General features: G+C 51.4%; 1 protein-coding gene across 1 annotated transcript; it reads right to left on the bottom strand.

Annotated features, from left to right (window-relative positions):
- Window positions 1–648: 648 nt before the first annotated feature.
- On the bottom strand, window positions 649–12,322 carry LOC144676054 (scavenger receptor cysteine-rich domain-containing group B protein-like). The gene is made up of 4 exons (XM_078536577.1): window positions 12,196–12,322; window positions 7,809–8,123; window positions 700–840; window positions 649–668 (listed from the first exon to the last, which is right to left on the bottom strand). The coding sequence occupies exons 1-4, from the start codon at window positions 12,320–12,322 to the stop codon at window positions 649–651; spliced, it is 603 nt and encodes a 200-aa protein (XP_078392703.1).
- Window positions 12,323–12,712: the final 390 nt, after the last annotated feature.

Genomic DNA, 12,712 nt, shown 5'->3' with positions numbered 1-12,712 from the left:
TGTCTCTCCCCCTCTGTCTCTCTCTACCTGTCTCTCTCTGTCTCTGCCTCTCTCTCTCCCCCTCTGTCTCTCTCTCTATATCGCTCTCTCTCTCTGTCTCTATGTCTGTCTCTCTCTCTCTCTCTCTCTCAGTCTCTCTCTCCTTCTGTCTGTCTACCTGTCTATCTCTCGATCTTTCTCTCTCTCTCTTTCTCTGCCTCTCCCCCTCTCTGTCTCGTTCTCTCCCTCTGTCGCCCCTTCTCTCTCATTCCTTCTGTCCCTCCCCTTCTCTCTGTATCTCCCTTTCTGCCTCTCTCTCTCTCCCTCCCTGTCTCTGTCTGTCTCCCTCTGTCTCTCTCCCTCCCTCCCTCTTTTTTGGTTTCTCTCACTCTCTCTTCGCCATTCTCCCTCGATTTGCCTCAGCCTGAGTCACATTCAGTCACCCCCATAGTCCACCCCGTCCATCTTCCCCTTCCGTATCTATCCCCCCACCCACGCCACATGTCCCCTTCAGGTGAGCGCGCATCGGTACCCGAGCAGTGCTTGTAAAACGTCTCCCCTGCTCACCTGTCACGGCGATGTGCACCGAGGCATCGAGGGAAGAATTCGCGTACTCCCCGGCCGGCTGGTTCCCGTATTTGCAGCTGTACCTCCCAGCGCCCTTGGAGGTCAAGTTGGCCACTCGCACACTGGCGGAGTTTCTCCCGGGCCCGATGTCACGATGGGTCAGGAAGGAGCCGTCCAGGTAAAAATCAATCCCCCGGCTGGTGTTGCGTTCCCAGATGGTGCAGGTAACATTAACCGACTCTCCTTTGAGGAATACACTGTAGTTGGGCTCCAGCAGGATGGTGGGTCTGACCCCTGGTGGGGGAATAACACGGCGGACGGAAGCAGTTAGAGAAAAGGCTAGCAGTTCCGGGAAGGTTCACCGGACGGATACCAGGACCGGGCTGGACAGGCTCAGCTTGTATCCGCTTGGATTTCCTACTCGAGAAGAGATTCTCCCACAAGAGGAAGCACCCTCTCCACACCCACCCTGTCAGGACCCCTCAGGATCCGACATGTTTCAGTTAAGTCACCCTCTTACTGATCTCCCAGTTACTGTTCATTTCAATTCGATAGCATCACTAACTGGCTTTCACATCAACCGTGCTGGGCCCAGTGATCTGACGAGTCCTATAACCAGGGCAGGCGAGAGGGCTTTAAACTAAATAGCGAGATGTGGAGTTTTAGAGAGTTAAACAGAAAGGTTGAGGCAGGGCGGGGATATATTTCACCAAGAAAGAACAGTGTTGCAAGAACCTTGCACCATCGGTGGTTAAGGAAGTTAGTGATGCCATCAAATTGAAATGAACAGTAACTCTTTCGAGTTATCGACAGATCGCATGTAACTCTTTCGAGTACAATCACAGTTCTTGGATTCCGGGAGTGGGACATGAACCCGCAACCTTCTGATTCAAAGGCGAGGGTGCTATGAACTGAGCCACAGCTGACACAGTAACCAGGAGGACAGTAAGAGGTGGCTTCATTGAAACATTTAAAGATCCTGAGGGGGTCTTGACCGGGTGGGTGCGGAGAGGACGTTTCCTCTTCTGGGAGAGTCTAGAACGAGGAGTCGCTGCTTAAAAATTAAGGGGTCCCCCCATTTAAAACAGATGAGGAGGTTTCTCTCTCTCTCTCTCTCTCTCTTTCGGAGGGGTCGTGAGTTCCTGGAACTCTCTCCCTGAAAAGGGGCAGGGAGAGGGCGTGATCTTGAACTACTTCCCCTCACCAAAGCTCAGCGTTGCCAATCTGGCCCCAATGGGAACCCAATGTCCTCCGCATCACCAGCCTGGGACTGACACCCGGGGTGGGGATGGAGGGGTGGGTGCGGCCATTACTGAGGGAGTGCAACATTGCCGGTGGAGCTTTTTTCTTTGGATCTTGGCTCAGGCCTCTCAGCTAGAGGTTCAGAATAAAGCACCACGCCGCTACCCAAACAAGAGCGGCGGAATTCCCTCAAGGATATCAGTAAGATCGAGAGAGTGCGGAGAAGATTTACTAGGATGTTGCCGGGTCTTCAGGAGTTGAGTTACAGGGAAAGATTAAACAGGTTAGGACTTTATTCCTTGGAGCGTAGAAGGATGAAGGGAGATTTGATAGAAGTTTACAAAATGGTGAGGAGTAGAGACAGAGTCAACGCGAGTAGGCTCTTTCCACTTATATTAGGAGAGATAAACATGAGAGGACATGGCTTTAGGGTGAAAGGGGAAAGGTTTAGGGGGAACATTAGGGGGAACTTCTTCACTCAGAGAGTGGTGAGAGTGTGGAACGAGCTACCATCTGACATGGTAAATGCGGGTTCACTCTTAAGTTTTAAGGATAAATTGGATAGATACATGGATGGGAGAGGTCTGGAGGGTTATGGACTGGGCGCAGGCCAATGGGACTAGCGGAATAATATTTCGACACAGGCTAGAAGGGCCGAATGGCCTGTTTTCTGTGCTGTAGTGTTCTATGGTTCTATGGTTCTTCAATGTCCAGCCCAATATTATATTTAAGTAGTGAAGGGCAAGTGGGGTCAGCGCTGTCTATTTTGCAATCTACATCAATTACCCAGGCGAAGAGACTGACCATAATGCAGCCATACTAGGCTAGGTGGGAATACCAACATATGGAAAAGGAGCAGGAGGAGACCACTCGGCCCCTCAAGCCTGTTCCGCCATTTAATAAGACCGTGGCTGATCTGATCGTAACCTGAAATCTGCATCCCACCTCCCTCTCCCCCACCGATAACCTATCACCCCCCACTTGCTCACCAAGAATCTCTCCAACTCCAGCTGCAAAATATCCAAAGGCTCAGCTTCCCAATCCTTTGCAGGTAGAGAGTTCCGGAGACTCACAACCCTTTGAGAGAAAAAAAATATTCTCCTCATCGCCGACTTAACTGGGGACCCCTTATATTGAAGCAGAGACCCCTGGTTCCTGATTCTCCCACAAGAGGAAATATCCTCTCAACATCCAGCCTGCGAATGGTGCTGAACATTGTGCAATATCAGGGAACATCCCCGCTTTGGACATTCTGATGGAAGGAAGGTCATGGATGTAGCAGTGGGTTAAAACTCTTTCAAGTTATCAACAGTCACAGATTGCAACTCTTTCGAGTACAATCACAGTTCTTGGTTTCCAGGAGTGGGACATGAACCCACAACCCTCTGATTCAAAGGCGAGGGTGCTATGAACTGAGCCACAGCTGACACCTCTAGCAGTGAGTTGAAATCCCACTCACAGAATTCAGTTAATGATCGGCGCTGGGACCCCAGCTATTCACAATATATATTAATGATTTAGGTGAGGGAGCTAAATGTAATATCTCCAAGTTTGCAGATGACACAAAGCTGGGTGGGAGAGCGAGCTGTGAGGAGGATGCAGAGATGCTTCAGTGTGACTTGGACAAGCTGAGTGAGTGGGCAAATGCATGGCAGATGCAGTATAATGTGGATCAATGTGAGGTTATCCACTTTGGTTGAAAAAACAGGAAGGCAGATTATTATCTGAATGGCTATAAATTGAGAGAGGGGAATGTGCATCGAGACCTGGGTGTCCTGGTACACCAGTCGCTGAAGGTAAGCATGCAGGTGCAGCAGGTGGTAAAGAAGGCAAATGGGATGTTGGCTTTCATAGCGAGAGGATTCGAGTACATGAGCAGGGATGTCTTTCTGCAATTATACAGGGCCTTGGTGAGACCACACATGGAATATTGTGAGCAGTTTTGGTCTCCTTATCTGAGGAGGGATGTTCTTGCTGTAGAGGGAGTGCAGCGAAGGTTTACCAGACTGATTCCTGGGATGGCGGGACTGACATATGAGGAGAGATTGAGTCGATTAGGATTATATTCGCTGGAGTTCAGAAGAATGAGGGGGGATCTCATAGAAACCTATAAAATTCTAACAGGACTAGACAGGGTAAGATGCAGGAAGGATGTTCCCGATGGTGGGGGGAGTCCAGAACCAGGGGTCACAGTCTGAGGATACGGGATGGACCATTTAGGACTGAGATGAGGAGAAATGTCTTCACCCAGAGAGTGGTGAGCCTGTGGAATTCGTTACCACAGAAAGTAATTGAGGCCAAAACATTGTATGTTTTCAAGAAGGAGTTAGATATAGCTCTTGGGGCGAAAGGGATCAAAGGATATGGGGAGAAAGCGGGGAGCAGGCTATTGAGTTGGATGACCAGCCACGATCATAATGAATGGCGGAGCAGGCTCGAAGGGCCGAATGGCCTACTCCTGCTCCTAGTTTCCATGTTAATAGCGCAAGTGAATCAATTTTAAGAATGGGAATTGAAATCGAGCGTCAGTAACGGCGAAAGGATCATTGATGGTAGTACAAACCCATCCGGTTCACTCATGCCATTTTGGGGAGGGAATCAGCCACCCTCACTTGGTCCCTCTCAAGCCACAGCATAGTGGTTGAATCTAAACTGCCCTCTGTCCAGTTAAGGGCGGGCGCCACATGCTGGCATTGCCAGCGATGCCAACATCCCACGTAGGAGGGGAAAACGCACCCATTCCCAAGAGCCTATCAAATCTTGTGCCGGGTCTTCAACGCCCTTGGCGATTGGTTAGTCAGCCGATTCTGATTGGTCGGGGTGCTGTCATGCCCTTTCCTCCTGCCCTATCTATTGCCGTTACCCTCTGAAATTTGGCTTTCTTGTGTCTGTCCCTATGACCGGGAGGCACGATCGCATCCCTTCCTTCCCAGCCAACGAGCAGAGCCTTCACCATTTTGCTCCTCCAGGTCACTCTGAATTGAATTTCATCACTTCTTCTTTCACACGATGGCCTCTCTCTCTCCCTCTCTCTCACCACTCTATCCCTGTCACTCTCTCTCTCTCACTCCAACTCTCTGTCGCTCTCCGTCCCTCTCCCTCCGGCCCCAAGTCTCTGTCATTCTCCCTCTGTCTCACTCTGTATCTCTCATGCCTGTCTCTCTCTATCTCTCTCTCTCACACTGTCCCTCTCTCCCTCTCTCTCATCCTCTCCCACCGTCCCTATCTCTATCTTTCTCTCTTTTGCTATCTCTCACTCTCTCTTTCTCTCGGTATCTCTCTCTCTCTCTCTCTCTCTCGCTCTCTCTCAGTCTCTCTCTCTGTCTCTCTCTCTCTCTCTGTCACACTCTATCTCTCTCTCTCACCATCTCTCTCTCTCTACCCATCTTGCTCTCTCTTAGTCTCTCTCTCTCTTTCTCTCTGTCTCTCTCTCTTTGTCTGTCTCTCTCTCGCTGGCTCTCTCTCTTGCTCCCCCTCTCGCTCTCTCTCAGTCTCTCTCTCTCTGTCTCTCTCTCTCTCTCTGTCTCTCTCTCTCTCTCTGTCTCTCTCTCAGTCTCTCACTCTCTCTTGCTCAGTCTCTCTCTCTGTATCTCTCTCTCTCTCTCTCTCTGTCACACTCTATCTCTCTCTCTCACCACTCTATCCCTGTCTCTCTCTCTCACTCCAACTCTCTGTCGCTCTCCGTCCCTCTCCCTCCGGCCCCATGTCTCCGTCATTCTCCCTCTGTCTCACTCTGTGTCTCTCATGCCTGTCTCTCTCTCTCTATCTCTCTCTATCTCTCTCACTGTCCCTCTCTCCCTCTCTCTCATCCTCTCCCACCGTCCCTATCTCTATCTTTCTCTCTTTTGCTATCTCTCACTCTCTCTTTCTCTCGCTATCTCTCTCTCTCGCTCTGTCTCGGTCTCTCTCAGTCTCTCTCTCTGTCTCTGTCTCTCTCTCTGTCACACTCTATCTCTCTCTGTCACACTCTATCTCTCTCTCTCGCCATCTCTCCCTCTCTACCCCTCTCGCTCTCTCTTAGTCTCTCTCTCTCTTTCTCTCTGTCTCTCTCTCTCTGTCTGTCTCTCTCTCTCGCTGGCTCTCTCTCTTGCTCCCCCTCTTGCTCTCTCTCAGTCTCTCTCTCATGTGTCTCTCTCTGTCTCTCTCTCTCTCTCTCAGTCTCTCTCTCTCTCTCTTTCTCTCTCTCTCTCTCTCTGTCTCTCTCTCAGACTCTCACTCTCTCTTGCTCAGTCTCTCTCTCTGTATCTCTCTCTCTCTCTGTCGCACTCTAACTCTCTCTCTCGCCATCTCTCTCTCTCTCTCTACCCCTCTCGCTCTCTCTTAAACTCTCTCTCTCTTTCTCTCTGTCTCTCTCTCTCTGTCTGTCTCTCTCTCTCACTGGCTCTCTCTTGCACCCCCTCTTGCTCTCACTCAGTCTCTCTCTCTCTGTCTCTGTCTCTCTCTCAGTTTCTCTCTCTCTCTCTGTCTCTCTCTGTCTCTCTCTCAGTCTCTCTCTCTCGCCGTCTCTCTCTCTCTACCCCTCTCGCTCTCTCTTAGTCTCTCTCTTTCTCTCTGTCTCTCTCTCTCTGTCTGTCTCTCTCTCTCGCTGGCTCCCTCTCTTGCTTCCCCCTCTCACTCTCTCTCAGTCTCTCTCTCATGTGTCTCTCTCTGTCTCTCTCTCTCTCTCTCTCTCTCTCAGTCTCTCTCTCTGTCTCTCTCTCAGTCTCTCATTCTCTCTTGCTCAGTCTCTCTCTCTGTATCTCTCACTCTCTCTCTGTCACGCTCTATCTCTCTCTTGCCGTCTCTCTCTCTCTCTCTACCCCTCTTGCTCTCTCTCAGTGTCTCTCTCTCTCTCACTGTTTCTCTCTCAGTCTCTCTCTCTCTGTCTCTCTCTCTCCCCCTGTCTCTATCTCTCTCTCTCTCAATCTCTCTCTCTTACTCTCTCTCTCTGTCTCTCTCTCTGTCTCTCTCTCTGTCTCTCTCTCTGTCTCTCTCTCTATCTATCTCTCCGTCTCTCTCTGTCTCTCTCTCTGTCTCTCTCTCTCTCTCTCTGTCTCTCTCTTTCTCTTTTTCTGTCTCTCTCTCTCTGTCTCACTGTCTCTCTCTCTGTCTCTCTGTGTCTCTGTCTGTCTCTCTCTCTCTCTGTCTCTCTGTGTCTCTCTCTGTCTGTCTCTCTCTCATTGTCTCTCTCTCTGTCTCTCTCTCTCTCTCTCACTGTCTCTCTCTCTGTCTCTCTCTCTCTCTTTCTGTTTCTCTCTCTCTCTGTCTCTCTCTCTGCCTCTCTCTCTGTCTCTCTCTCAGTCTCTCTCTCTGTCTCTCTCTCTCTCTGTCTCCCTCTCTCTGTCTCTCTCTCTGTCTCTCTCTCTCTCTCTGTCTCTCTGTGTCTCTCTCTGTCTGTCTCTGTCTGTCTCTCTCTCTCTCACTGTCTCTCTCTCTGTCTCTCTCTCTCTCTTTCTGTCTCTCTCTCTCTCACTGTCTCTCTCTCTCTGTCTCTATCTCTCTCTCTTTATGTCTCTGTCTCTCTCTCTCAGTCTCTCTCTCAGTCTCTCTCTCTCTCCCTGTCTCTCTCTCTGTCTCTCTCTGTCTCTCTCTCTCAGTCTCTCTCTCTCTCTCTGTCTCTGTCTCTCTCTCTCTCTCTGTCTCTCTCTCTCAGTCTCTCTCTCTCTCTCTCTGTCTCTGTCTCTGTCTCTCTCTCTCTCTGTCTCTGTCTCTCTCTCTCTCTGTCTCTCTCTCAGTTACCCCGTCTTTGGGAAGGACCTGACCGAAGACGCCCGCCGCCATCATCGATGAGTCGGCCTTGTGGCCTCTTCCACCCGGTAAAGTGCGCCGCCAAGACGGAACGGTCGATTACCGCCGGCGGGATTTCCCGCTCCCCGCCCGCTCGCCCGTCTGCCCGCCAGACCCGAACCAGTCCCGCTCTCCGCCCGCCAACCAGGGAGGGAGGGAGGGAGGGAGGGAGGGAGGGAGGGAGGGAGGGAGGGAGGGAGGAGCAGGAATACCCCAGCCCGAGCGCCAGGCCCCCCGATCGGCGTGGGACTTACCGGTGCAGACGACCCCGGCGTCCTCCCCGTGGTGGCAGTTGTGGGAGCCCCAGAGCCGGGAGCTGCAGTACCACAGGACCGTCTCGTCTCCCCGGCACGCCACGTCGTCCAGCCAGATGGGGCCCGTGCCTCGGCCAAAGCGGGCGTGGGAGGGCGCGGACAGGGCTGCCCCACAGCCCAGGCTGCTGCACACCACCTTGGCGTCGTGCAGCCCCCACTGGTCGTCACAGATAGTGCCCCAGCTGTCACCGAAGGAGATCTCTACTCGACCTTCGCAGGGGTTGCTCCCGTTCACCAGCTGGAGCTGCATCCTTTCTGCGGGGGGGAGGGGGTTAAAATAACAACCGTGAGGGAGACCGCGGCACAGGATCGGGCCTACGCCGTTCAAGAGACGAGCCTCGCCTCGCTTAGCCCAACTCCCTCCGAGGGCCTCCGGCTAGGGGGCTTGACCCGGCCACAGCGAAGGAACGGCCGGCATCCTCTTCCCAAGTCAAGGACGGCGAGTGGCACCTTATGGATGAGCCCATAAGGCCATAGGAGCAGAAATTAGGCCATTCGGCCCATCGAGTCTGCTCCGCCATTCAATCACGGCTGATAAGTTTCTCAACCCCATTCTCCCGCCTTCTCCCCGTAACCTTTGATCCCCTTACCAATCAAGAACCTATCTATCTCGCTCTTAAATACACTCAATGACCTGGCCTCCACAGCCTTCTGTGGCAATGAATTCCATAGATTCACCCACTCTCTGGCTAAAGAAGTTTCTCCTCATCTCTGTTCTAAAAGGTCTTCCCTTTACTCTGAGGCTGTGCCCTCGGGTCCTGGTCTCTCCTACTAATGGAAACATCTTCCCCGCGTCCCACTCTATCCAGGCCTTTCAGTATTCTGTAAGTTTCAATCAGATCCCCTCTCATCCTTCTAAACTCCATCCAGTATAGACCCAGAGTCCTCAAACGTTCCTCGTATGTTAAGCCTTTCATTCCTGGGATCGTTCTCGTGAACCTCCTCTGGACCCTCTCCAGGGCCAGCACATCCTTCCTGAGATACGGGGCCCAAAATTGCTCACAATATTCTAATTGTGGTCTGACCAGAGCCTTATAAAGCCTCAGCAGCACATCCCTGCTTTTATATTCTAGTCCTCTCCAAATAAATGCCAACGTTGCATTTGCCTTCCTAACTACCGACTCAACCTGCAAGTTGACCTTAGCATTTGCTCACCCGGACCCTGCGACCCTCTTGGGTTCAAAGACTTTTACCTCATCTCCTCTCTCGCCTTTAATACCAAGCGCTGTAATTCTACACCCCCTGGGCACTGACCTCCCTGCTGAAGTTAGTATGCCCTCCGGCCAGGCCCCTCACAATTTTGTACATCTCAATCAAATCTCCTTTCCTACTCCTCTGCTCCAGGCAGAACAACCTCACCCTGCCCAATCTCTCTGCTTAGCTACAATTTCCCAGTCCTGCCAACATTCATGCCAATCTCCTCTGCACCCTCGGTAATACAGTTATATCCCTAGCCTGTGAACAGCTTGCTAGGTCAGCATTTATTATCCATCCCTAATTGCCCATCAGAAGCTTCCTTAGTTATTCTTTGATGCGATGTGAGGGTCTCTACCTAGGCCAGCTTTTATTATCCATCCCTAATTGCCCCCTTACAAAGGTTTTTTTTAAAAATTCATTCGTGGGCTGTTGGCATCGCTGGTTAGGCCAGCATTTATTGCCCATCCCTAATTGCCCTCGAGAAGGTGGTTTTTTTATCTTAATTCATTCATGGGGTGTGAGCATCACAAGCTGACGCCAGCATTTATTGCCCATCCCTTTTGGCCCCTTGAGAAGGCGGTGGTGAGCCGCCTTCTTGAGCCTCTGCAGTTCCCTGTGGTGTAGGTACACCCACAGTGCTGTTAGGGAGGGAGTTCCAGGATTTTGTCCCTGTGGTATAGGTACACCCACAGCGCTGTTAGGGAGGGAGTTCCAGGATTTTGTCCCTGTGGTGTAGGTACACCCACAGTGCTGTTAGGGAGGGAGTTCCAGGATTTTGTCCCTGTGGTGTAGGTACACCCACAGCGCTGTTAGGGAGGGAGTTCCAGGATTTTGTCCCTGTGGTGTAGGTACACCCACAGTGCTGTTAGGGAGGGAGTTCCAGGATTTTGTTCCTGTGGTGTAGGTACACCCACAGCGCTGTTAGGGAGGGAGTTCCAGGATTTTGACCAGTGACAGTGAAGGAACGGCCAATATATTTCCAAGTCAGGATGTTGAGTGAATTGGTGTGGAATTTCCAGGTGTAGGTGTTCACATCTATCTTCTGTTCTTGTCTTTATAGGTGGTAGTGATTGTGGGTTTGGAAGGTGCTGCCTAAGGAGCCTTGGTGAGTTGCTGCAGTGCAACTTGTAGATGGTACACACACTGCTGCTACTGTGAATGTGTGGCCAATAAAGCAGGCTGATTTTTCCAGGACAATGTCCAGCTTCTTGAGTGTTGTGGGAGCTGAACTCATCCAGGCAAGTGGGGAGTATTCCATCACCCTCCTGACTTGTGCCTTGTAGATGGTGGACAGGCTTTGGGGAGTCAGGGGGTGAGTTACTCACCACAGGGTTCCTAGCATCTGACCTGCTCTTGTAGTCGCAGTATTTTTTTGGCTGATCCCAGTTCAGTTTCTGGTCAGTGGGAACTCCAAGGATGTTGATAATGGGGGGTGCCATTGAACATCAAGGGGCGATGGTTGGGTTCTCTCTTGTTGGAGATGGTCACTGTGTGTCACAAATGTCACTTGCCTTGTCAGCCCAAGCCTGGATACTGTTCAGGTCTTGCTGCATTTGGACATGGGCTGCTTCAGTATCTGAGGAGTCGCGAATGGTGCTGAACATTGTGCAACCATCAGCGAACATTCCCCACTTCTGACCTTACGATGGAAGGAAGGTCATTGATGGAGCAGCTGAAGGTGGTTGGGCCTAGGACACTGCCCTTAGGGACTCCTGCAGCTGAGATAACAGACCTCCAACCACCACAACCATCTTCCTTTGTGCTTGCTATGACTCCAACCAGCGGAGAGTTTTGCCCGTGATTCCTATTGACTCCAGTTTTGCTAGGGCTCCTTGATGCCACACTTGGTCAAATGCTGCCTTGATGTCAAGGGCGGTCACCCTCACCTCACCTCAGGAGTTCAGCTCCTATGCTTGAACCAAGGCTGTAACGAGGTCAGGAGCTGAGCGGCCCTGGCAGAACCCAAACTGGGCATCAGTGAGCAGGTTATTGCTAAGCAAGTGCCGCTTGATAGCCCCTTCCATTGCTTCACTGATAATCGAGGGTAGACCAATGGTGTGGTAATTGGCTAGGTTGGATTTACCCTGCTTTTGGTACACAGGGCAACTTTCCCACTCGGCCAGGTAGATGCCAGTGATTTTGATCGAATTCAGATTCCACCACCCACCAACTGTGATGGGATTCGATCCCAGGGCCCCAGGTTTCCAATTCAGTGACATTCTCACTTCGGTACCGTCACTCACTCCGAGTTCCTGCCCCCAAGCTTGGCCTGCGTGGTGCAGTGCATGCTCCTTGACAGCCGCAGTAAACGCAAACTCCAGGGATGCAACTAATGTCTGATGAGGGTTTCGAATTAACCCTCGGAACCAACTTTTACAGGGGCCATTTCCAAATGGCAGGGCAGAGATCGAGATCTCCCGTGTCCCTCTTGCACCCACTAAAGATGTTTTCTTTGTCCTCTTTATAATGTGTTTATTTTTCTGAATTGTATCATTGCAAAGATAAACACTGAACAAAGTGATATTTTTTCTCAAAAGTGTCAGTCCGTATCTTGTTCTCAAGTATTTTTTTTTTCATTTCAGACAGTGCTGACCTTCAATCTGCTATTAACACCTACTCTGGACCAGCTCTGGCCTTCATTCAGCTCTTTACACATTCTGCTATTTCGCTTTCAGACAGTGCTGACCTTCATTTTGCTATTAACACCTACTCTGGACCAGCTCTGTCCTTCATCAGCTTTTTACACATTCTGCTATTTCGCTTTCAGACAGTGCTGACCTTTATTCTGCTATTAACACCTACACTGGACCAGTGCTGACCTTCATTCAGCTCTTTACACATTCTGCTATTTCGCTTTCAGACAGGGCTGACCGTTATTCTGCTATTAACATCCACTCCGGACCAAAAGCTTTAGCCTTTCATGCTCTCATTACCGCTTTCTTTGCCCCGTGCTCGGTGCCAGCTTTAACATTCAATCTACCCTGGGCCTCTAACCTATCCCTGGCCTTCTCTTTTGCTCCACCTGCCACTCCCCCCTTTCTCTACGTGTTCTTATTTCCCTTCAGGGGGAGGAGCCGAAACTCTTCTGCCAGCCCGTCATCTGAGCCCTGAAAGGGTTGACCAGCCTTACCTGTCACGGTCACTTTGACACGCTCACTCTCCGAGGAGTTGTACAGTTTTCCCGACCTCTTGAGCTGGTAGAGGCAGAGGTAATACCCGTTGTCGGCGTAGGTGAGGTTGGCGATGGAGAAGGTCATCGAGAATCCTGCCGTTGGCACGGCCTGGTAGGCCACGGGGCTCTCCCCGTCGACCTTGAGCAGCAGGAAGATGGCCCCGCTGAAGATGGAGGAGGCGGTGCACCTGATGCTCACGTACTCGCCGATGGAATACTTGCCAGATGTGCGGAACAGCTGGATGTGCGGCTTGGTCGGCTGGTCTGAAGGCGAAAAACGAGACGGGGAGGGGGGTGGGGGAGGGAGATTGGATGAAACAAGGAGGCGGCGAAAATCAGGTCACCGTGGGAATGAGACGCCAGAGAACGAGGTTGTTCAGGCCCTCCCTATCTTTCAACGGGCCGAGGCATGTGGCTGAGGTGTGACCACTTTCGCTGCAGCTGTGCAGGTTCTCTGTTTCCTTCCACATTTCCC

This window comes from Cetorhinus maximus, unplaced genomic scaffold, assembly GCF_964194155.1.
Source record: "Cetorhinus maximus unplaced genomic scaffold, sCetMax3.hap1.1 HAP1_SCAFFOLD_1327, whole genome shotgun sequence".
Classification (NCBI taxonomy): Eukaryota; Metazoa; Chordata; class Chondrichthyes; order Lamniformes; family Cetorhinidae; genus Cetorhinus; species Cetorhinus maximus.
This window is presented reverse-complemented; position numbering and strand designations above follow the sequence as displayed.

What these genes read in the sequence shown, in the direction of transcription:
- LOC144676054 (XM_078536577.1), bottom strand. Translation starts at nt 12,322, where the DNA reads ATGACCTTCTCCATCGCCAACCTCACCTACGCCGACAACGGGTATTAC. An exon ending in TGTCAAAGTGACCGTGACAG is followed by an intron (nt 8,124 to 12,195) that starts GTAAGGCTGGTC and finishes TCCCCCCCGCAG; the next exon opens with AAAGGATGCAGCTCCAGCTG. An exon ending in CGCCGGGGTCGTCTGCACCG is followed by an intron (nt 841 to 7,808) that starts GTAAGTCCCACG and finishes TTCCCCCACCAG; the next exon opens with GGGTCAGACCCACCATCCTG.